General features: G+C 47.6%; 1 protein-coding gene and 1 non-coding gene across 2 annotated transcripts; one reads left to right on the top strand and one right to left on the bottom strand.

Annotated features, from left to right (window-relative positions):
* Positions 1–7,909: 7,909 nt before the first annotated feature.
* On the top strand, positions 7,910–24,727 carry LACTBL1 (lactamase beta like 1). The gene is given in 7 exon segments (XM_036396433.2): positions 7,910–7,954; positions 11,188–11,332; positions 13,136–13,245; positions 15,955–16,112; positions 17,895–18,142; positions 21,225–21,330; positions 23,749–24,727. Coding segments are annotated over 7 exon segments (1,791 nt in total).
* Positions 17,378–17,451, bottom strand: TRNAN-GUU (transfer RNA asparagine (anticodon GUU)). Its single transcript has one exon. It is a non-coding gene; the product is annotated as a tRNA-Asn (tRNA).
* Positions 24,728–25,311: the final 584 nt, after the last annotated feature.

The following is a 25,311-nucleotide window of genomic DNA, read 5'->3' as shown; positions in this document are numbered from 1 at the left end:
CAGTGGAAGGTGTCCCTGCCATGGCAGGGGGTAGAAGATGAAATGAGCTTAAAGTCCCTTCCAACCCAAACCAGTCTGGGATTTAGGGGTTCTGTATTACTGCACACAGGAAAACTTCTTTAGCTTGGAAGTGGACAAGCACAAGCACAGGGTGCCAAAAATCTCTGCTGCAGACCATGTGAAGTGAGTCCTGTCATTGAAAGCAGGTTTTCCCTTTTTTTTCTTGTGAGGAAGATTAATAACTTTCAATTTTTAAAACACATAACGGTTTCTTTTAAATGTTTCTCGTGACTCCATGAAAAAGAATTGTTTAAAAACATTAAATTTAAACATATTTAAATATTAAATATTTAAATATTTTATATATTTTTATATTAATATATATCGTTAATATTTAAATTATCAAATATCTAAATATTTTAAAATATTTTAAAACTCCAGTATTTTGAAACATTAAAAACTACTCTGCTGGGCCAGGCCATATCATTTTAACACTTTTGTGATTGTGTATGTTTTCCTGCCTTACCTGCAACGGGAAATCATCATTTCCAAGGGCCTTTGCTGGAGGCACAAGGTGGATTACCAGACCTGTGTCCTTCGTTTAGGAATAATAGCCATTAAACTCCTTGTTGCTATGGGGCTGCAATTTCCAGAGGCGATCCCCATTATCGGAGAGCTGGCTGCTGGCAAGCAGTTAATGAGGAGCTTTGAAATGGCTCAGTGCAAACCCAGCTCCCTGCAGGCTTCAGAGCAGCAATGAAAGAGGAGAGGGAGCCCAGGCTGGGCCCAGCTGTGAGAGCCCCGCTCCGGGCTGGGGAGGCCTCGCTGCTGCTGCACAGACTGAGGGAAGCCCCTGCTGGAGCCAGCACAGGGGATTTTCTGCAGAGATTGATCATACAATCATAGAATTCCAGAATGGTTTGGGTTGGAAGGGACCTCAAAGCTCATCCAGTGCCCTTCCTGCCGTGGCAGGGACACCTCCCACTGTCCCAGGCTGCTCCCAGCCCCATCCAGCCTGGCCTTGGGCACTGCCAGGGATCCAGGGGCTGCCACAGCTGCTCTGGGCACCTGTGCCAGGGCCTCAGCGCCTCACAGCCAGGAATTCCTTCCCAATATCCCATCTATCCCTGCTCTCTGGCAGTGGGAAGCTATCCCCCTTTGTCCTGACATTCCAGGCCTTTGTCCCAAATTCTTCTCCAGCTTCTTGGAGACACTTTAGGCCCTGGAAGGGCTCTGAGGCCTCCCTGGATCCCTCTCCAGGTGAGCACCCCAGCTCTCCCAATCCTCAGAGCAGTCCCCGCCCCGTGCCCAGAGGCAGCCTGGAGTTTTTCAGTGGCACAAAGACTGAACTTTCCCCAGTGTGTGACAACTTGTGGATAATTAGGGAGGTTGTGGCATCCAGGACAGGTCTGTTTGCCCTCTGGGTGCAGATCCAGGAGCAGGGAGAATTTTAATCTCAACATGTGGGCAAATTGAGAAAGATAAAAAATACGTGTTTTGTGTGAATGCATTAAATAAATGAAATGTATAAAAGAAAATGTATCTAATGAAATGTATATAATGAAATGTATATAATGAAATGTACTCCTGTCAAGGAGCCAGAGGGCTCCATGCTTCCTGAGGGACCATGAGCTGGGACCCAGGGATGGTGCTGTGGCCAGAGAGTCAGGGATTGCCCCAGCCCCATGGCACCTGAGCAGGGGGAGCAGAGCAGCACCAGCCCCATGGGGAGGGGAAACCCAGAGCCTCCTTCCTCAGGGGGGCTGGGGATGGTGAGGCAGATCCAGCATCAATTCACACACCATGGTCAGCATCAGTGGAACCCACAGCCAAGGAATGGGCACAGCTGCACTGGGGGCCAGCACAGTTACAGCAAATCCCAGGTGAGGATCAAAGGCTCAGGTTTGGAGTTAAACTCAGCCCTTCGGGCCAACAGGCAGGGAGGAGAGGGGGAGGCTCCAGGTGAGGCTGGCCCAGGCCATTGGCACTCCCAGGGCCTTGGCAAATCCCCCTGGAAATGAGGCATATCCAATCCTTAGCAGGGAGTAGTGTTCCTTGTTTAGTTTGATTTTATCACCAATCTGTTTTCAAAAAAAACCCCAAATCACTAGGTCTTGGGGTCATGACATGTGAAAAAAAAGAGTAAAACCATTGTGCCTCTGTGTTACTTACTTTGAAGAAACCTTTGAAAACATGTCCTGGCTGCCTCCAGTATGGAATATTTCCTCTCAGGCTTCTGACTCTTGCTTCCTGACTCCCTGAGCTGGGCAATGACAGCACATGGCACTGCTGCCCACCCCTCCACTGCCATCTGAGCCACCCCATTGCCACTAATCCTGGACACAGGAACGTGCAGCTGGAGCCCCTCTGCAACTCCATTCCATCTTTTGACTTTGAAAGCTCACTTCAACTACACAAAACCATCAATAAAATGAACCAGCTGGTGCCGGGACACAAAGGCTGACAATGGTGCCTGCTAGGACACAAAGGACACCCAGTGGGACAACAAAGTCCTGGCTGGGCTCTGCAATGTGGGGCCGTGGGAGGGGGAGAGCCCCCCTCACCCCCCTCCTGGTTCAAAGGGCAGCGAGGAGAGAAGGGCAATTAGAGCTGGCAATTGCCTTCCCCCAGCACCCCCCGGTGTCACTGAGAGAGACTGACAGCCCAGGGAGGAGGGGACAGCACAGCCAGCCCTGTCCCTGGGACATGTCACTGCTCTCCTGGCATCCATCAGTGCCTGCACCCCTGAGAGCCTCCCTTGTCCATTTCCCAATTTCTTCTTTAACTGCTCAAGCATCTGGACCTGATTCATCTGCCCAGTCTGTTTCATTTGAGGTGCTTTTTCTTCCTGCCAATAAAAAAATCTGACCACAAAATATCCCCCTCAGTCCCCTCTAGCCAGCAAAACCAGACCCTGCCATGTTCCCTGTGTGGGGACCTGCTCTGAGCCAGGGGCTGGGCAGCAGCTGGGGCCTTCATGAAGAGCTGTAGGTGCCTCTTTTGGCAGGAAAATGGCAGGAATTCTTCAAGGCAGAGATACTGGAGAGAAAGACTGGGGGAAAGCCAAAAGGGAGAGATTTTCCTTATGTGATTGTGGAATCATAGAATCCTAAGATAGTTTGGGATAGAAAGGCCCTTAAAAATATCTCATTTCAAGCCCTGCCATGGTTGTGGTGATGAGAGAACCTTGGGTGAGCAGAACTGCCACCCAGCTGCTCACTTCCCCAAAAACTGGGGGGAAAAAGGGACAAGAAAACTCACGAGCTGGGATAAGATGGGGCATTCACCAATTACTGTCACAGGTTTAAACAGACACAATTTGGGGAAAAGTAATTTAATTTATTGCCTTAAAATTTGGGTGGTGGGAAACATCAAACCAGCATGTTTCCTCCTCACTCCCCAGTCCTTTCTCAGATTCAGTTTTGCTTCTTTACTCCATCCCCTAATCAGCCCCCTCCAAAAAAAGTTGTGCAAGGGACATTGAGGGCAGCAGGTCAAGGTCAGCACAGAGTGGTTTCTTCCTCTTCCTCCTTCCTCCTCACCTTTCCTGTGCTCCAGCACAGGAACCCCACAGGCTGCAGCCCTTCAGGAAAACCTCCTGCAGTGTGGTCCCTTCTGGGCTGTGTTTTCATCAGGAATATCCATTTTCCCCTGAGTGGTTCCCCATGGGATGCTGTGTGAGTGTCTGCCATGGCATGGTCCCATCCACAGCTGCAGGGAACATCTGCCCTGCTCTGAGTCCTCCTTGGGCTGCAGGGAAAATCTACAGCCCCATGGAGCCCCTCCTGCTCCACCTTGCTGCTCCTCTTTCACTTCTCACTGTGTTCTTTCCTTCCTCCCATCTGGCATCTCCTCCCCTTTCTGAAATGTTTCCAGAGAGGCACCATCAGCTTCACTGGTGGCTCAGCCTTGGCCACAGAGCTGACTGGGACCAGCCCCCTGAGGGGGCTCTGCTGGCTGGGACCCCCCCACTGCACACCTCACCCCCCCAAATCCTTCCTGTGAAAGCCCATGTGGGATGGCTGCACCCCCAAATTCAGCCAGGGAAATGGGATGGGAAAGGAACTCAAGGAGAAGGAGGAGTTTCTGGAAGCAGGAGAGATGTGGGGGGCCCAGCAGGTGCTGCAGGAGGGAAGGGGCTCTGTGGGGAGGGAATTTCCCACACTGCTGATTTCCAAAGTCTCTGCAACAGTCACCTTAGTGCCAAAGGTTGTTTCTGGGCAGGGATGGAAAAATAATTCAGCTGGAGGGAGCCTGATGGGCATTCTGGCTCTCTGCTGCAGGACAAGCTGTGTAAAACACCTTAGAATGCAGCTTGCCTTGGCTGGCAGTGGAGACAGATGCAGCCAGACTGGGAAGCTCAGGACCTGGGCAATCTTTGTGTTGATCTGCAGCTGAGTGGGGGGAGAGGCCTGAACAGCCCCCAGCCAGCTGTTTGTTTTGGTCATTCCCCATCCCACTGACTCCTGCTCAGAGCTATTCCACAGATTGACCTTTGCAGCCCTTTGGTGTTATGAAACACAAAATCCTTTGGCTACAGTGCCTGCCTGATGTTCCCTCCTAGCTGTGGCTCCCTGGGTCACAGGGATGCCCTGGGAGTAGGAGGGAGAGGCTGCCCTGGAAACCACAACATCTTCTTATGCCCCTTCTGAGGTTTCTCTAAGCTGGGACCCAGTGGAAAACCATTTAATGGAGGCCACTCTCAGGCCCCCCAAGCATGGGTTTAGAAATATCCGTTCTTTGGCTTAATAAGTAAGTTTTAAATCAGAATAGGTCACTTAGAGCTATAACATTGTATGGTTTAGCAGATGCTTAGCTTTCCTTTCTTGGTCTGAGTAGCTGGATTTGCAGAAGCCTCAAGTCACAAACTCTGAACTCTCACCCAGATGTGCTTTTGGGTGGAATGGAGTTCATTTTTCCAGTAATTTTCCTTGTAGCTGGTACAGAGCTGTGTCTTGAATGCAGTAGGAGGATAAAGTTGATAACACACTGCTGTTTGAGCTGTTGCTGGGCAATGCTTTCCCTAAATCAGGAAGGGTTTGGGCTCCCAAGCTCTGCTGGCTCAGCAAGTGCTCAGGAAACACAGAGCAGGAGATAAGGAGGCTCCAGCCACCAGTGGAAGCTGCAACTCCACAAGATAAGAGAAGTCAATGGGCTGTGTGTGTGGGGACAGCAAGAGTCCAGTAAGGTGTTAGAAGACCCCAGACCAAAAATCACCACTGGAGGTATGAAGAGCAGAAGAGCATGTGCTCAAACTGTGAGGGTAGAAAAGTCCAGGGATCTCTTTTTTCAGAGGGTCCCTCTGCAGAGACACCCAGCTCAAGCTGCTCCCATTGCTGTAGCACTCAAATATTTCTTTCTTTTTTTTTTTTTTTTCAGGAATAGGATGTCTGAGACTGTGATGCAGGGAGCCAAGGGCAAAGAAACTTTTTTAACAGTTTGACATCTCAGGTGGGACTCAAGACCACAATCTGGGATACTTTCATCTCCAAAGATCCATTACCAGCAATGTGTGAGCTCCCCTGGCACCTTGGGCGTGGGAGGCTGTGGCCATTTAGGAAAGGAATTCTCCAATTTAGTACTCCCATGCTTCCCCTTGCTTCCCTCTCACCCTCCACCTGTGGGTGGCTGAAGAGGACAAGTGGGGTCATGAAAGATGAAGATGGTGGGTTGAGATAAGAACAATTTACTGGAAACAGCCATGAGATAAGAAAATGAACAGTAACAGCAACAATACTAAAGACAAAGGGTGTAAGAAATTATTCACTGGGAGAAAAAAACACCCAATAATAGACAATACCCACTTCCTCAACTGAAAGGGATCCCTTTCCTCCTTCTCCCAGAAGAGTTCCTTTCCCTGCTCCCAGCGATTCCACGAGGTGGTACAGTGCAACCTTCAGGTCCTGGTCATGCCCCTTCCAAGCTATTGCACAAACTAACACTGTCCTGGTCAGAACCAGGACCCAGGCTCCAAAGGATGAGTGTTAAAATTCCATCAGTAGATTTGGTGAAAATACTGGAGTTTCTTTATACTTGGGGCTGGGGGGTTGAACCCCTCTCCTGCTGCTTCCCCAGGCACAGCCTGATCAGCACAAGGCATACAAGGATTTAAATCCCTCTTAATTCCTGAAAATGATGGGAAAATAGACCCAGCACTGAGAAAGGAATGCCTTTAACAGAGGTACTACAAAACTGTGGAGAGAATCTTTGGCACAGCAGGTCTATCAGAAAAGCACACAGATATTTCATATGGAGGAGGCAGGCCATTTATAACCAGAGATGGAGCCCCACAGAGCACTGGCCACTACAAGGGACCTTTGACAGCACAGACTCACATTTCTGAGGCATTGACTGGGTTCCCAGGACAAAGGGATTGTTGGTAGGTGTGGGATAACTGGCCATGTAGCCACCATAAAGAACATTGGTAGCAGGGACAGAAGGAAACCAGAGTTCCCAGAAATGGGGAATGACAAAACCATGAGGAGCCTGATCTACCCTAATCAGCGAGGAGGTCATTGGCAGCTCCATTCACCAAAATCTGGGCACAGCTCTGGGGCACAGGCACAGGTTCCACTGGATATTATGGACACTCTCAGATTCTGGGCTGCTATTGGAGATACTGGAAGGAAGGGATGGTACTGGGGAGAAAGACCCTACCTGTGAAGATCTGAAAAAGGAATAGGATGGCAGGATCTCCTGAGGTGCACAGTCCCCTGGATCTGGAATGTAACTGAGTGCACAACCATGCTCTCCTCCTTAGAGAGCATTTATGATGTACTTTATAAATAATATAATATGATATAATATAACATATATATAATATAAATTATATTTATATATTTTATTATAGTGTATAATATTATATAGTATATAATATATATTTTAATATAATAATATATAATTCTATATTCTATTATATAATATTATATTAATAATTTAATATTATATTAATATAATAGCAGTCTATTATCAACATTTCCAGCTCATAGCATGTTATGGATACCCACATACCACAGCTCCCCATTTTCCACTCTGCAGTACCACTGGAGCCAGGAAATCACCAGCAATCCTCCCTCTGGCTGCATGGCTGGACAGATGCTGTGCTGCTTGTGGAGGGGTGAGGCCTGGCCCATTAATCTGTACTCAGAGAGGCTGGCAGCTGGATTAGTGCTTCAGATGCTCTTAACATCTGCAGCTGCAGGACAGCCCCCAATTCCTCAGCTGGAAGCCGGAGGTAGCAGCAAGGCTGGTAAGAGCTCTTTTGGGGGGTTGGGGATTGAATTGCTGCTGCCAGGTAGATGGATGAGGGAGATTTTATGGCAGATTTTGTGGGAAACATGGTGGTGGTGCTATTACCCTGGTACTCCCAATCGTGTCATGCAGTCCCTTGGCTGTGTGTGGGATTGCCAAGGGTAAGGGGGTGTTGTTGGCTGTGTAGAAGGAACAGGGCAAAAGAGCCTTGCAGGGGGGCTGGAAGGACCCTGTGGAGGAGCCACAGTGAAAATGTGTCAGACCTGAAGGTCTCAAAGCTTCAGTTTCTTGTGTTTGGAGGTGAGGATGGTCAAGAGAAATGGGAGCTCCCAGAGCTTAGGGCTAAACACAAGATGCTGCCAGACCAGAGGCAGAGAGAGGGAAGGTCCTGGTGAGGACTTTTGTGGCTACTGTGCTTTATCTCATAGAATGGTTTGGGTTGGAAGGGGCCTTTAGGACCACCTAGGACCACCTCATTCCAACCCCCATGTCCCCCTATGTCCCCCATGACCCCAAAGCCAGTGTTGTCCCTGCAGCTCTTCTTACCTGAGCTGGGCTTTGTTACCTCTGCTCTGACTGCTTTTTTCCTGCACCAACTGTGTTCTCTCCATCACAGGGAGTATAAGCCTTTTATTTGTGGGGACCAGCAGCACAGGGGATGAGAAGAGCCTCCTGAGCAGCCATGGAGGGGTTACAGCTGCGGGTAAGGATGCCCTCATGCACCTCCCACTATCCTTCAGAGTGCCTGGCAGAGAAGGAGGAAGAAATCCCAGCTCCATCTCTGTCCTGTGAGCCTGGGAGCTGGGAGTGACTCCCTTGTCTGTCACTGTGGGAGAACTCCAGGAGGCTGTTCAGGATTAAGCCCAGAGAGTGCCTGAGCTCCCAGCTTAGCTCTCCGTGTCCCCTCCCCATGAGCAGCTCCCCAGGCTGGCTGGAGGCACTCAGGGACTGGCCCTCTCCTGCTTAATCGCCTCCTGTTCAGATGTCAGGAGGAGATGAAGCTGCTATAAATAGATGGTGAAGCCCTCCTGGTTTCAGCTGTGATTCACACACATGGCACAGAAGCATTAGGAAGAATTAACATCCAATCTCTCAGGCACTTTCCTGTGCAAATGCCATGCTGTCCCTGTCACTTAAGCTCCTTTCCCAGGGGAGATCAGCAGCACTCTCTGGAGGGCCTGGATGGGCCAAATGGATGGGGAAAGCCAGAGCAGGACTCCTGGGAAGATAAACCTGGAGCAGGACCCGTGGGGAGAGAAAGGGGGCAGCTCCAGCCGGTGCCAGAGCAGCGCCTGCCCGTGAGGCAGAGCTGCCTTTGGGAGATGCCCAGGGCTCCTGCTGCCCCCTGCCCGGGCTGAGGCTGGCCAGGATGGGGCTGCTCAAGTGCCCACACCCCTGGAGGAAGGACAACAGCCTTTGGGACTGAGGCAGCTCCTGGAGGTGGTACGTGAGGGGCTGGGGGTGTTTCTGGCTCCCCCTAATCCCTGCTGAGCTGTGCCTTGGCTGAGCAACCCTGGTGGGGCAGGACTGTGACCTGGGTGGTCCAATGGGAATCCCCAGATTTTCTCCTCATCTTAATTTTGAAAAGCTCTGGGGAAAAAAATGTATCCTACTGCTAGGCTGTCCCCATGGGAAGCTGTGTGCACTCATTCCTGCAAGTGTTTGCATTCATTTGCATGTGTTTAAGTGCTCGGTGTCCCCCTCCCCCTGCCTTGCTGTGTCTGTGCTGTGAGCTGTGACAGTCACAGAGACAAGGAGTCAGGGGGAAACCAGAGGAAGGTGAGACCAGACAGGTCCTGGAGTGGTTATTGTGAGGAGGGTTTACAGGGATCTATCCATCTGCTTGCCTGACAGTCTCCCAGGTGCAGGGGAAAAGTGGTATTTTTCCTGGAAAGTAGTTTGGAGGGGAGAGCATCTCCCCGGGTGGAGGAATATTTCTCACACCTTTGGGTATCTGATGTCCCATCAATAAGGGAGATCCATATCTCTAATCCATGGCATTGCCAGGGTTTCTTGGCATTCCCACCAGATCACAGGGCAGAGAAGGAAAAAACCCTTTCAGAGCGCTCATGAGCCACATGAAGTAAAGGGGAGTTTGGACAGAAGAATATGTTTGACTAAAGATGAGATCAAAGTTGGTATCTTTGTGTCCTCAGTTAGTGGCCCAGGGACTCTGGAGTCCATGAGATGGGGAATACACCAGAAAATAGTCTTCTCACCTTGTTCTTTGGCACTCAGGAAGCAGGGCTTCTCAGTGAAGCAAGAAAAGAGGCAGGAAAATGCTCAGAGGAACTGAAAATTGGTGGAGGAATCAATGTTATTAAGATGGGACTAAATCCAAGGAAGTCACCCATGAGCACTCCAGGGCAGAGGGCCCTGTCCCACTCCTTGCTGCAGGAAAACAGCTCTGGGTGACATCCTTGAACACACACTGAGCCACAGTGTGAGGGGATTAAAGAGATCTCAGCACAGGCTTTTCCTTGGGTGATGGAATCTCCTGCCTGCTAAGGCCCTGAAGGAGGTTGTTATATCCAAACAAAGATGGGATTGGTGTCAGGATGGAATCCCCCTATTTAGAAACAAGTCACAGGCTGGAGCAGGGACCTGGCGTGCTCAGGCAGGCTCAGGTGTGACTGGGTCTGCGGGCATCTGCACAGTCTTAAGCCATCCTTGAATGTTAATTATGTTATGGAAGAGCCTGACATAAGCTGCTTTCAGAAATTCCTATAGGAATGCCTGACCAGGCTGAAGGTTTTCAGAAAAAATTATGATATATTTCTGTTATTATGCAGAAAGTGGAACTGCAACTCAGAGTTCCAGTGAAGGCTGGAAAACCCAGCTGGATCCACAGAACCATGTGTGAGTCTGGGAGAGGCTCTGCAGATTCCCTGGCTGTGAGTGACAAGGCTCAGTTGGTTTGCAGAAGCTTTTGCATGAGCTATCCTGTATCTCCAAACAGGGGGGGGAAAGGCTGTGTGGAAATCTAAAGGGAATATTTCAATCTGTCTATCCTACAAGTGAGTCCAGACAACCTGAAACAGCATAGGAATGTGGAGCATATTGGATGCAAATGGCAGGCCATATGTTTTATAACATTAATTGCCAAACTTTCAAAAGCACCCTCCTGACCTCCTGCAGGCAGTGAAGGAGCACAGCTCAGGCTCAGGCACCTCCTCATTTGTCATCTGTTCCTTGTTTTTCTTCAACATTGATCTGGTTCTCTCACCAACCTGGATGGTCTCCAGTGTTGTGAGAGCTGCACACACTCAAATATCAGGCAGTTTTCCAAAACATGGCATCTGTAAATGCCAAGCTTACAGATGGTACGTGATAGAATGGGATTTACAGGCACAACAGAGAAGGGTAAGGGCAGCACGGAGTGAAAAATTCCATCATTCATCTAGAAAAGCTGGATCTGCTCAGATGGTCTGGCTGGTGGCTGCCATGAACAGATGCTGGACTCTGGAAAAAGGGGCTGGAAAGATATCCAGGAATAAGTCATGGTGATTGAGAAGGGAGGAAGTGAGAACTGTAACTGAGACTCCTGCCAGGCTGGGATGATGAGCTTCACCTGCAGGGAGGGGAGAAGGCAAAAGGAGTAGTTGGTGCTCCCCAAGAACCAGCAAGGGGAGGACAGTTAATGGCCCATGGAGCTCACTGAAAGCCAGGAAGTAATTTCTGGATCCAGTTACCCCAACAGGGGCTGGTCTGCCCTGCCCTGGTGCAGGAATGTTACTGAAATTATCCCAGAATAGATTGGGTTGAAGAGACCTTAAAGCTCATCCCATTCTACCCCCTGCCATGGGCAGGGACACTTCCACCAGACCAGGTGAGTCCTGTCCCTGCAGCAGCTTTGTTCTCCAGCACAGGGGCCTCTCTACCAGCTGACACAGCAGGTGTTTGCTCTCTCCTAGCCCATTCCTTTTCCATTCCCAGCAGGCACCCTGCAGCCGGAGCTTCCTCAAGCTCACTGCCATGGAGCTGAAGTGGATCCACGTCTTGGTCGTGTTCCTCCTCCTGCTGTCTGTGGCCATGACCGGCTGCTTCCTGTGGCAGTACAGCCTCCCCAAGGTGGAGCCCAGTGAGTAGGGGGTTTAACCTTGGTCATGGTGTGCCACAGAGATTTGGAAGACTAATAAAAGCTTTCTTCCCAAAGAGTACTTCCCCAAACAGAAATTTCCCCAGAGAGGAATAAGGCAAGGCCACAGAGAAGGTGAAGGCTGAGTCGATGGAGGCACCACGTCACTGCTGCTGTCCAAAGAAGCTCCATCACTCCTGGCCTAGGTTTGGATAGGATGGGGCTGTTGAAGTGCTAAAGAGGCATTTTATTTTAGATTCTTTATTTTTTATTTTTCCTGTTGTTACTCCAATTAGTTACTCCAGGTTTAGAAACAGGTTTTTTTATACCTTACCATCTGCTTCAGGGTTTGCTCTTTTTCCGGTTCCCCAAATCTTTGCCCTGGCTTAAGCCCTCTGGTTCACATTAGAATTCATGGAATCACAGAATCATGGAAAGGTTTGTGCTGGAAGGGACCTTAAAGCCCGTTCTGTTCCACCCCTGCCTTGGGCAGGAAACAACTTCCACTATCCCATCTTGCCCCAAGCCCCATCCAGCCTGGCCTTGGACAAATCCTGGGGCAGCCACAGCTTCTCTGGGCACCCTGTGCCAGGGCCTCAGCATCCCCCCTCACAGCCAGGAATCCCTTCCCAATATCCCATCCATCCCTGCCCTCTGGCAGTGGAAAGCCATTCCCCTTGTCCTGTTACTCCATCCCTTGTCCCAGGTCCCTCTCTTGCTTTCCTAGAGCCCCTTTAGGGCCTGGGAGGGACTCTAAAGTCTCCCTGGATCCTTCTCTTCTCCAGGAGAACACCCCCAACTCTCCCAGCCTGGCTCCAGAGAGGCTCCAGCCCATGGAGCATCTCCATGGCTTCCTCTGTTGATTATAGGAAACTCAACTGATCCACTCAAGGCACTGCATGAACAAGGATTGAATATACACAGTGTCAATGGATCAGAGTTTTAAGTAGCTGAAAGTTGTCATAAAATCCACGATGAAGGTGCTACAAGTATTTCAGAGACCAAGGGTTGAGAAGGTTTCAAACTACACATTTTTATCTCAGAGTACCAGACTGCCTGTAGGCTGTGTGTATCCATGCCTGTCCATCTCCACGATTTCCATTTCTCTCCTAATCCAAATTTCTGATGCTTCATGTTCACCTGCAAGAAGGTGGCATTTTGTCCCCAGCTGTCAGAGCACGGTATCTGTATTTATGAACATCTTGGGATCAGCTGGGAAAATAATGCCTCCAAGTAAGGGAGGTCCCATCTCTCTCAAAGTTTAAAGATCTTTGCTGGCCACAAAAATTTAAGCTGTCTGTGGGATATGGAGGATGCATCTGATTCAGGAGACAATGGAGTGGGTGTGGGGCCTACCAAGTGTGGTAGTTCTGGATTTCAGGTGGCCCTCACAGGTCACTCCTGGCCCCATTTCTGAGGTTATGATACAGGGATGACTCTTTGCCACTGCTGTCCTGAACCCCAGCTCACACTTTCCTTTAGACAGGCAGGCCCTTCCAGGAGGCTAAACCCACTGCCAGGCACTCCAGAGTCTTCTGCAGCCCCAGTTCTTTACTGTCCCACGTTGCAGAGTTAGTTGAAGTACATCCTGTGTCCATCCCATGTTGGAATAAGCAATAACAGGGCACAGTGCCCTGCCAGCCCTGTTTTACACCAGACAGAAATAATTCAGCAATGTCCTTTCCCTGTACAGAAATATCCCTTAGGCCAACACAAGCAAGAAAGCTCATGGGGGTTGCTGGGTGAGGTTCAAGCTTGCCCATGTGTCTGCTGAGGTCACCTGTGTCACCCTGGACTGTTTTCCAGATCCATCCGTGATGGAGGTGAGGTCAGAAGCTGTGCAGATGTGTCCCCGCTACCCTGAGCCAGTGCCACTGGACCACCCCCTCCCCATCCTGAAGGAAGCACTGGAGAAGGTCTGTGGGGAGGAGGGAGCAGAGGGACAAACAGCTCTGGGCTGCTCTTCTCGAGGGGAGATGGAGGATTTTGCCATCCTGGGGAAGAAGGTGGGGAATTGAGGAGGGGGAGAACATGCAAACCTAGAGATGAGTGTGTGAACTCCTTCAGGGAGCAGTTCTCTTGCTCAGAGGGTGAGCTGGGATGGACAAACATCATCGCTTGTCCATCAGAAGGTATGGTGAGCTTCCACCAGCAAAAAATAATGGCTCTTTGCATCTGGTCCAGTATTAGGCAGCCCTCATGTCCTGGAGAGTACCTGGCTCAGGTCCTCTCTGGTTCCAATTCATCAGCCAGGACCAAATTTTCTTTCTTTGCTGGCTTTCCCCACAGCCCTGTTTAAAAATTAAAAAGATGCTTATACATAATTCCAGGGAATGGAGTGGAGGGGAAAGGAAGGAGGAAGGGGAAGGAAGGGAAGGGGAAGGGAAGGGGAAGGGGAAGGGGAAGGGGAAGGGAAGGGGAAGGGGAAGGGGAAGGGGAAGGGGAAGAGGAAAGGGAAGGGGAAGAAGGTCTGCATCTGTCTGGAAGAGGGTGTGATACACCATCATGATATTCTCAGTATGAGATGGATCTGACATTTTAGCACTGCCTGAACTTCTGGCAGGCTCCATGAGCTCTGAGGAAATACTGCAGCATTGCTCTGACTGTCTGGACCATAAGAATAATCATGCTCTCACAGGACATTCCCTATTTTTAGCCCCTCTCACGTGGTCTCTCACTTGTCTCCTTCTCACAAGTAGAGGGCAAACAGCACTGTAAACAATATTCAACGTGCAAGTGAATCAGGGATTTATACAGTGAGAAAAATATGTTTTCTGTTGTATTTTATGTTACTTCTCTAATAATCCCTCCTATTTTATTTGCCTTTTTTTCTGCCTTAAGGCACTGAGCAAATATTTCCATAGGAACATCCACCACAGCCCTGAGGTCCTGCTGCTGAGAGCTCAGGACTAGGTTTGGGCAGTTTCCCTGCACACACATGGCTTTATCCACACTGAATTTAAATTCCCACCACTTCACATCCACTTTTATGAAGTCTCTGCCTGTCTGCAGGTCCAGGCAGGTCTAAAGGTCAGACTCTGAGAAAAGGAGGACCACAATTGCTGACATGAATCTTAGACTGACAAGGGTTGGAAGAGACCTCAAAGCTCACCCAGTGCCACCCCTGCCATGGCAGGGACACCTTCCACTGTCCCAGGCTGCTCCAAGCCCTGTCCAGCCTGGCCTTGGGCACTGCCAGGGATCCAGGGGCAGCCACAGCTGCTCTGGGCACCCTGTGCCAGGGCCTGCCCACCCTCCCAGGGAACAATTCCTTCCCAATATCCCATCTAACCCTGCTCTCTGTGCACTTCCCCTGGCCATTCAGTGAAGAGATCCCAAGGACATGACTCAGTTTGGCTTTTCTTACCTCACATTCTGGGTCTGGAAGTGCATTTCTTATGTCTTAATCATGGTGTGCAAAACAAAATGTGTGCCTGAAAATGCAAATGATGTGTGCAAGATGATGACATAGCTTTGAGAAAGTCCCAAAAGGACAAGACCGATGCATTCTGCTTGCAGGAGGTGGGTGCAGAGCTGATGAGGAGCTCTGTACAGCTCAGTGAAGAGTTCTGCACAGCCCTGGTACAACAGGGAGCCAGGAGCAATCACAGCCCTTCAGCTGCTCAGAGCTGTTTCTCAGGTTGTGGTTTAAACAGAAGCCCGTGGGAAATAGTAAAGGAAAAAAGGTTTCTAGAAAACTGGGAAAAGTAGGCTTTAGAAATAGAAAGAACAGAAAACTTAGAGTTAAGTTGTAGCTGTAAAGTCTGAAAGTAGAAAAAGTTAAAATTGTATAGCAAGCAAGGACACTAAACAATAGCTTGAATCTTAGGTTTGGTTAAGATAGACCTCAAGACTGTAGGAAAATATGTTTAGCAAGACAGTAGAAGGATTTAAGCTTAGTAATGGAGCATTGTGTATTGTTAATAGAAAGAAGACAAGCAAGCATTTTGTGAAGTAGGTGTATGTGTACTTTTAGTAATTGGCTGAAACAATTGTCTGTAAGCTTTAGCAATATGCTATTGGCTAGAAAGTCCTATAACAAAGAAATCTTTGTTGTTGCTGGCTGTATGTGAGCTTTGCCATCTTTGTATTGTCTGAGCCATGTAATGCGGCTGATGCTGCAAATAAAGCTCAAGGAACGTATCCCAGCAGTTCTGTCCCATTCATGAATGAAAGAGAAAAAATAAGAGCCCAAGCTCCAGAGTGTTTCTTGGCATGGGAAGTGTCATGGGATATCTGAAAAACCTTTTTCTCATACATCTTTGACCCTAAAATACCAGTGCAAAGAATAGATGTGTAGAATACAAATTTAAAAAGAAGAAATTGCAATTATTACATGTTGATATTTGGTTTTAGTCATAAATATTACAAGCAAAAGCACCACATTCATCTACACAGTGGATATGTAGACTGAAAAAGGACATGGGATAATTCAACATAAGCAATTCTAGAAGAAACAGATAAACAGTTAAAATACTTTTTTTTCCAGAACACCGTTCATGGGATCACTCTCGAGTGCTTGGGAGTGATGAGGGTGGGTGATCTGAGCCTTCTATTGCTTGGTACAGAGTGGATGCATTGTAAGACTCTTGTTTTGGGAGCTCATGGTTTCCCTCTCTGCCCAGGTGGACCAGATGCTGCGGCAGAAGATGCACAGCTCCGGGCTCCCGGCCATGTCGGCCATCGCCATCTACAACGACACCGTGCTCTGGACGGGCAACTTCGGCAAGAGGAACGCCTCCGACCCTGCCTCGGGGGCGCCCAACGAGTACACCATCTACAGGTGAGGCACCTGGCACAGTGTGAGAGCCAGGAAAGGGCAAACACACCTATGGAGAGCGGCTGCCTCTTGTATTTACAGGGACCCCCATGGCAGGGAGGAATGATGCATCTGACTCCATGTTCTCCGAAGGCTAATTTGTAATTTTTTTATGATACTATATTATATAAAAGAATATTAAACTAAAATATAATCAACTATACTAAAGAATATAGAAAGGATACTTACAGAAGGATAAAAGATAATGAAACTCATGACTCTCTCTCCAGAGTCTGACGCAGCTTGGCCATAATTGGCCAATAAGTCAAAATAATTCACAGCAGAAACCAATGAAACAATCACCTGTTGGAAAAACAATCAACAAACCACATTCCAAAGCAGCAAAACACAGGAGAAGCAAATGAGGTAATATTGTTTTTCTTTTTCTCTGAGGCTTTTCAGCTTCCCAGGAGAAGAATCCTGGACAAGGGGATTTTTCCAGAAAATATGATGGTGACAGGCACCTGCAAGAGAGACACCATCACAAACTGCAGGTCCACACAGGAAACTCTGCTGGCTTATAATGGAACTTTGTGGGACAAAGAGAATTCCCAGCTTGTTACATGCTGGTGGCTTACTGAGTTACTTTGGATTTATTTATGTATTTTTTCATTTAATTCTGGTAATATTTTAAATTGGAATAGCAATGACCCTAAAGAACCTGAAAACATGCTGTTCCTTACATGGGAATGGCTTCATGTCCAGGGCACAAACCTGAAGACCAAGAGCTGGCACAGATTTGGAGAGCAGAGAAAAGACAGTGCCACAGGATTCAAAAAAATAATAATAAATGATGGTTAAGGAAAAACTGATGTTTGGGATGAATATCTGCAGAACGCATAAAGCAGACCCATAAGTTTATTTATTGTTCCCGTGAAGTCAAATTCATATTGGCTGTTATTTTTTAGGTTAAGACAGAATAAAGTTCTTAATGTGTGCTAAAAACCAAAAAACCAAGATGAAGGAGAACGCTTCCTTCCTCTAAAGTGCAATTTTCAGTGAATTGTTCTGTGTTATCTAAGAAACATAGGCTGTGCTCTGCGCATAGACTTTTGTCCTCGGAATGAACAATTTTGGACAGTTTCAGAAGCTGTGATTATGTGTTTCTTCCCCAACTGTAGAATGGAAAAATGACCCAGTGCTATTTTTCCTCCATTGAATTTTCTGGGTTGGAAGGGACATTCAAGGTCGGGTTCCAACCCCCTGCCTTGGGGCAGGAGCCAGGGCCACGTCCCTGGGTGGGCTCGAACCACCAACCTCTCAGTTAACAGCCGAACGCGCTGACCGATTGCGCCACAGGGACGGCCTGGATGGCTGCAAAAACTGTGGGAATCTGGCATTTAGGGACAGTTGGGGAGTGTTGGGTAAATGATCCAACTCAATGGTCTGAAAGGTGTTTTCCAACCTAAATGATTCTGTGACTTTAACCCTAAAATTCCAATAAACTACATGTGAGTGTTTATGGTATTTACTAACCAGTAATTTACAATTTATGTCTTTTTATGAATGCCAAGTGAATAGAAAGAGATCAGCAGCCCACTGCACTGCTGGAGACATTCAGAGGTTACGTTGCAGCCTATAAAGATTCACTTTTAAGGATATTAATTCAAACTTCCTACCTGTATTTTAGCCATTCCCTCTGGAAGGAGAAAAGGTGTAACACGTAAAATCACAGTGATCTCTTCTTTCCTCTTGATTCATGGGCTTCTTAATGCTAAATTTCTCCAAATGTTTCTTCCCTAACAGAATTGCTAGTGTCTCCAAGATCTTCCCCACCATTATGTTGTACAAGATGTGGGAGGAAGGAAAAGTCACATCCCTTGATGACCCCTTGGAGCGTTATGCCCAGAACTTCGTTATCAAGAACCCTCTGGGGAGGCTCAAGGACTCAGAGCAGAGATACACAGCAGATGGCCTGGTGTTTTTGGAAAAAGGCTCGGTGCCCCTGAAGCCATCCCTGGTCACCCTGCGCAGAATGGCCAGTCAGCTCTCAGGTGAGGCAGCTCCCTGAGTGTCCCTGGGCCTCTCTGCCCTGGAAAGACACCTCAGAGAGAGCAGACCATATTCCAGGAATACAAAGGAGCTGGTGGGAGGCTGTTTCCCAGTCTGGACCCTGCACTGTGCATTTCCCAGGGATCAGGCAGGTCTCTGGGAAGCAGGGTGTCAGCAATGTCATGGAGTGCTCCAAGGGAACTCTTGTCCAGGACCTGCCAGGAAAGGGGCTGAGATGAGGTTTTTTCCTCTGCAAGGTGAACACAGATTCCTTTCAGGTGAACACAGATTCCTTTTTCCTCACTACCATGACTTGAAATCAGGTTCCAATTGCACAACAGTATTTTGTACTCCAGCCCTGAGCGCTTTCATTTTTCTGAGATGTAGAGTTGAGGGTCAAATCTCTTTGCTTTGAATAGAAAGACCTTGATTGCTGAGCTAAATTTAGCTGTCAGTGTGGTTCCTGATCCGGGATTCCTGAGCTATTTATAGCTTGGCATTTGCTGTCAGAGAAGTGTTAGTCTGCTGCTACCTTTAGAATTGGGGAACTCATACATCAAGGGAGAAGGAGCTCACAGCACTAAGAACTTTACCCTTTCTCTGAAACAAAGCTGCTAATACTTGACTGAGGGATTACAAAAAGTAATGGCCAAAGAGATTGATATCACATGCGGTATTCTGGTCAATCTCTGTAACACTTGTGTTTTTCTTGATTAGAATAAAAGCCCTAAAATTAGGACCTAAAATCAAAATACCACGGCTGCAACTTGCAGGACCTCAGGATGGGGTACGGCATCATCTGAAGAAAGCCAATATGAAAATGAGGGCTCCCCAAAATGGAATGATACTGAAACCTGGAAAGAAGCAGATAAACAACCCAAAGTGGCCAGTGGCCACATCCCTGCCCAGCCCCTCTCCCTGCAGACAAGGTGTGGCTCCATCCAGCCTGATGTTGTTTTCAGGGGAACCAATTCTACCTGGTCCCCTCTGACTATCCTGAGCACCTGAAGCTGCTCTGACTGCTCCTGTCACCCAAGGAGGTGTGACGTGCACCCCAGAAATGTTGTAAGGAGCATTAGTCAAGGGAGTACCTGGTCGTGGCATAATTGCTTGTATTGTGCAGCCCTTCCATTGCTTCCATCACTGTGTTAGATTTGTGTCCCTGCTCAGCTCCTTTTATGCTCCTGTGTATTTTTGGATTTTAGAATGTGGCCCAAATTTCCCAGAGCACCCCCAGAGGACACACCAACCCTTGGACCCTGACAATTCAGCAGAAGGAGGTGTACAGTTTCAAAATCCCAACTGCAAATCAGAGGAATGTTCCGGTTCCACTTTCCGTTTGCTGTGTGTCAAACCCCAAAAAGGAATAAGTTCTGCTTAGCACTGGGATCAAAGCCACTGCATGACACATTGTAAAGTGGGTTTCATCTAAATTCTTACAGTGAAACTGATCTGTAATAGATCCTCATTATCTGGTCTCTCCATTGCATATTACAGAAGTAACTCCAAAGGTTTTTCTCCTCAGCCCTCGATGGGCCCGTTGCTGGAGGGAAGCTCCAGCTTGTTAAGACCATGATTTTCCAGTCCACACGAATGACAGGATGGGATGTGATTGTAAATTATTAACAACGTGCTTGTCACTTCAATTAGCAGCCCATGAGGTAGAAATCAATGACTCTGGATTATTTTATGCTCTGGTTTATCATTTCCAATGAACCTCAAGGAGACACTGCACTGCTGTCACAGAGCTGGTGAACTCTCCCACTGCTCCAACATTTTCTTTGCTGTCACTGGGGCAAGTACATAATGAAGGAGCCCATTGTCCACTGGAAGACGTCTGCATCTCTTATCTGTTCGTGCAGCTGCACAAATAACCCCAGAGCAGGGGGCAGAACAGTGCTCTCACTCCAGCTCAAATGCCGAGTTCAGGCCAGCTGAGAAAAACAAGTGTTGCTGACAAAAAAGAATGGGGCTTCATTGAGCCTTGCCAGGATGCAGGACAAGAGGAAAAGGCCTCAAGTTCCACCAAGGGATGCTTAGATCACATATTAGGAAATAAATTTTCAGAGGAAGGGTTGTAAAGCATTGGCAAAAATTGCTCAGGGAAGTAGTGGAGTCACCATTCTGGATGGCTTTAAAAAATGTGAGAAGTGGCACTTGGGGACATGGGTTAGTGGTGGAGAGGACAGTGCTGGGTTAATGGTTGGATTCCATGATCCTGGAGGGATTTTCCAATCGTAGTGAATCCATGATTAAGACATGGTCACTGAGCACATGATTGTGAGTCATTTTTCTGTCAAAAACATACATTTCCCAATTTCCTCCCAAACATCCACATTGAAGCCCATTGCAAATGGCAGCAAGGATTCCATTCCAAAAGTTATCCAAGTTCTGGCCTAGGCAAGCCATAGATCCTGTGCAGAGGAGCTGGGTGATTAAAAAGTACTGACCAAAAAATTTTAGGGAATCCATGTTCAGTGAGGAATGAAAAGAACTTGATATTTTCTGCATTTAGAAACCCTGAATAATTAAAAGTGGAAAGAAGCCTGTTTTTTTTACGTTCAGAAACCCTGAATAAATGATACTAAAGATGAGGGGGAAGATAAAAATATTTTAGGCCAAGCCTGGAGTTTTCCAGAGAAGCTTAGGCCTTCTGTGGTGAAGTGTAAAGAATGAAATCCTGTTAAAAGGAGCTGTTACACATATTTGAAGACCAGGGAATGCAGTCATGTGGAAATACAGGGATATCCTAACACCCCATTTGCTCCTCTCTTCCAAACCATACTTGGAGATCCAGGATAATTTCCATCATTCCTCAAGGTGTTTTCACTGAGATGCAGCAGCCCAGAGCTGATGTTGGTTGGACCTATGTAAGGCACAATCAGGAGTCCATGACTTGATGCCATGTCCTGCAGTCAGGAGTCCTTGATGCCATGTCCTGCAGCCCAGCAGGAGCAGCTCCTTGCTGTGTTTCCAGAGCTCTCATGTCCACCACTGGTGCTTCCATTTTGCCATTGAATCTTGCCTTTGTTCTGTCCTCACCAGAGGCATCATTTCCATGATTTCTCTCTTTCTGTGGCCCAGGTCTGCCCAGGAGGCTGCGATCCACCAGCCTGCTCTGGAAGGGCAGCACTCAGGATGCCCTCACGCTGCTCAAAGACGACGTCCTGGTGGCTGACCCAGGAACCAGGTCAGACACATTCCTTTAGGAGCTTTTGGTCTGGATCAGGATTCTCCACCCTCAACCCCATCCCCAGCCTCCATGGCTGGTGGATAAAGGCAGCTATTCCCAAAGGGAGCTTCAGCCATCTCCCCACACTCCTGGCAGAGGCTGGGAAAAAGACTGTTGGGGGTATCAGGGTTGGGTTTGGTGTTTTAAGCCTAGATGAGCCAAATTTAACTGCTATAGTTCACTTTATGAGCCTTAAATGATGCAGGTTTTCAAAAGTGGAAAGGGACTTTGTTTTGAATGGTTTAAATCATCACAGGTTTCAGGTAAAATCATGCCTGTGGTGAATTGTGTGTCTCTAAATTATCAAAAAGGTCTATGAATTCTTGTTTCAATTCCTGTATCCTGTTAAAAGTCTGTTACCTGGGTTGCAACCACTCAAAAATATAATGAAATCATAGAATCTCAGACTGATTTGGATTGGAAAGGACCTTAAAGATAATTTTTCTCCCGCCCTCTGCCATGGGCAGGGACACCTTCCACTATCCCAGGTTGCTCTAAGCCCTGTCCAACCCAGCCTTGGACACTTCCCCACAACCTTCAACAGGATCCAGTGGACAACAGATGAGGGAAAGGATTCAAACTAACTGGGAAGAAACTTTCTAAGACTGCAAAATTGTTTGGTAATTAATTACACCCTGAAATAATTTACCCAGGATGGCTGAGGATCTACCACTCACTTTTGTTAGTTCTGTCCCATGTCATGTAGGAGGCTACAACAGATATTCCTTAAAGGATTTTAGGATTTTAATACCATCATCTTCTTTGGATTTTTATCTTAATTGTAACTTATCTCCATTGGTATCTTTATTTTATGATCCCCCTGAAGATAAATAAGGACATCCCCTCACAGTCTCTCAATTCCTTATTAATTGATATGTTGGTAGTTTTCACTCTCTCTCCTTGTTCCTGGTTATGCTTCCCAGCTAACAGATAATTCTTCCCAAAGGAAGTTCACATTCACTGATACAGATGTTTTAACATATTTTTCTGTGTTGAAATTCAGCTCCATTTCAGATACAAGGTTTTACATACAGAATGTGATTGTTCTTAGGGTAAGAATATATATGCTCACCATACTTTTATTCAACTAAATGGGCTGGAAAAGGTTGAAGTGGTACCAAATTTATGATCTAAATAGGTCTCAATGAGATGTGTGGCTCCACACAATTAAAAAAACCAACAGGGTTGAAAATTTAATGAATTTTGAAAATGTGTTTTTAAAAAATGCCCCTTCATGTTTTCATGCCATTAAACTTCATTCAACTCTGAAGACATAAATCACTTGATGGTTATTAAAGACTGGCGTACTCAAGTTTCTTTAATGATTCCACATTGCTGGATGCTGCTTTGTGGGCTTTTAAGTGCTCTTTAAGTGCTTTTACCATCTTAAGGTAGCTTAGGTATCTAAGTGATTATCCCATGGCAAATCCCCAAAGAGGTTTACGCAGGATTTTGAGACCTTTAAGGTGAGCACCTGGAACTCCCCATGCTGCTCTTAAAAATAATGGATGGTGAACAATTATAAACAGCAAGTCAGGCTATGCAAATATAGAGGAGTTGTTTCTTTTCCATCTCCAGCTCTCTCTGTACATCAGGGTTAAACAGCTCTGCTGATGTTCCCGTAAAACATTTCTCTTTCTTGATTTAACAACAAATCATGGCAACAACATGCAGCTTTTCTTGTGGGAATCCATAAAATCAGAGGGTTTTGGGAAAGCCGCAAAAGGCAGGCTTCAGAGACAGCAGAACTATGTTTAGAGCTAAGCAGTAGCCATGAGATAGGTCAGCAGAAAAATTATGGAAAAAGTAGAAAAGCAAGGACAAATAGAACAATGGTCTGTGTATTAACAGTTGTCCTTAACTCCCTAAGCTGCAGAAAAATATATCTAGCAAGATATTTGGAAGTTTTAAGCTTAATAATGGAGCTCTGTGCATTGTGTTTTAAGGCTTACAAGCAGGTATTGTATTCAAAATAAACAAGCATTGTTTTAATCAAAGGTACCTGTGCTTATAGTAGTTGGATGGAACTGCTGTCAATATGCTTTTGGTTTGTGTGATGGGTCAAAAACTTTTAAAGTAAGTTGTAACATTAAGTTCTTGGTCTGCTGCCTGGGATGTGAGCTGATGGAATCTTCCCATTGTCATCACCATGTAATGAGACTGATGCTGGAAAATAAAACAGCTCAAGGCACGTCCCTCAGCAGTCCCATCCTGTTCATGATTTGTACATAGCCCCCGGCCGGTGATATTTCTCTGTCTCCCCTTCATCTGCCATTCCATAAAATGTGAATTTTTCCCTAAAGAAGAGAGACCCAGCCACTGATTTTGCATATCATTGATGAACAACTGATCCCAATATATTCCTCTTCCTTCCAGATGCCACTACAGCAACCTGGCCTTCTCCCTGATGGCCCACGTGCTGGCTGAGCACGCGGCCGATGGGCAGTACCAGCGCTGGATCTCGGAGAACATCCTGGAGCGCCTGGGCATGGAGGACACGGGCTTTGACATCACGGCGCCCGTCCGCTCCCAGATGGCCGTGGGCTTCTACGGCAGCCAGCAGCCAGCCCCGCTCTATGACCTGGGCTGGTACCGGCCCTCTGGCCAGATGTACTCCACGGCTGCCGACCTGGCCAAGCTGGCCATGGTCTTCCTGGGCACTTACCACCGCCGGCTGCTCGAGCCCGACACAGTGAAGACGATGCTGACACCCCTGCTGAAGTGCTCTGTGGATTACTTTGCTAACAAGACAGGCACACCCTGGGAGATCAATGAGCAGTTGGGATATGATGTCATCAGGAAGGATGGGGACCTTGATGGTTACTCAGCAACCTTCTCTCTCATCCCCAAGCTCCGCCTGAGCTTCATTGTGCTGATGGCAGGGCCCAGACCGCAGGGTGGGGACATTGTGACTCAGACATACGAGTATCTCATCCCTGCCATGGAAACAGCGTTCAGAGAGGCTGACAAAAGCTTGGTTCCTCCTCCAAACCCAATCCCTTATGTTGGCTACTACACCTATTCCAACCTGACTTTCTATGAGATCAAAGTTGGAATTGGTGGGGTGCTGCTCATGCAGCAGTTTGGCCCTCACGTGGAAGAGCTGATCCCTGAAAAGTATCGGACAATCAAGCTCCACCACCTGGAAGATCGCGTTTTCCAAGTCGTTTTTGACAAGGAGTTCCCATGTGTTCTGCACCTGGGCTCTGCCTCCATCTCACTGGAGACACAGAATGGGCAGCTCTTTAACTTCTACCCCTTCGACCGCAAGGGTTTGTCCCCTGGCTTTGATGCCCCGGGGCTGAACACCTACAACGTGGTGCGTGTCCTGCGCAAGCCCGTGTTCTACAGCTAAACATGCCATGCTCTTCCCTCCACTCCTGGGAGCTGGCTCCAAATCTGTGTCTTACCAGACTCTCCTGCCTCTGTGGCATTGTGGATGCCATTCAAAAGGGAAGGATGGAGGCAAATGACTCTTTTGCCAAACAAATCCTTCCCACTTTTAAGATGACTTTAATGACTTGTCATTGGCCCCCAGCAGTGCACAGCAGGCCTGCTGGCACCTGGACACACCTGCAGGAAAAAGAAGTGGGAATGTGCTGGATGGATGTGTTTGGATGCCATAAAAAAAGCTAGGCACTAAAGTGTCCACTCTTATTTTATCTGTTTGATGACTACTGTGATGATCAACTACTATCATCAAAGGGCTGAGAATTCCCTGGTTCTCTCAGAAAATGTCTCTTTGTCAGTCTAAGGATTTTCCAGGTCTTTTCAAGAGCCTGTCTATCACAAACAAGATCCCTTACCTGGGTTTGCCAAAAGCATTACATGCTAAAAAATGGCGCCAGTCTGACACCAGGCCCTGCTTGGGATCCCTGGGGAGTGAGGGTCTGTTTCTTTCCTGGATCATGAACTTTTAAAAGTGCAGAGCAGTGTGGT

This window comes from Molothrus ater, chromosome 23 (genome assembly GCF_012460135.2).
Source record: "Molothrus ater isolate BHLD 08-10-18 breed brown headed cowbird chromosome 23, BPBGC_Mater_1.1, whole genome shotgun sequence".
NCBI lineage: Eukaryota > Metazoa > Chordata > Aves > Passeriformes > Icteridae > Molothrus > Molothrus ater.
The sequence above is the reverse complement of the archived record's forward strand: the minus strand, read 5'-3'. Positions and strand labels throughout refer to the sequence as shown.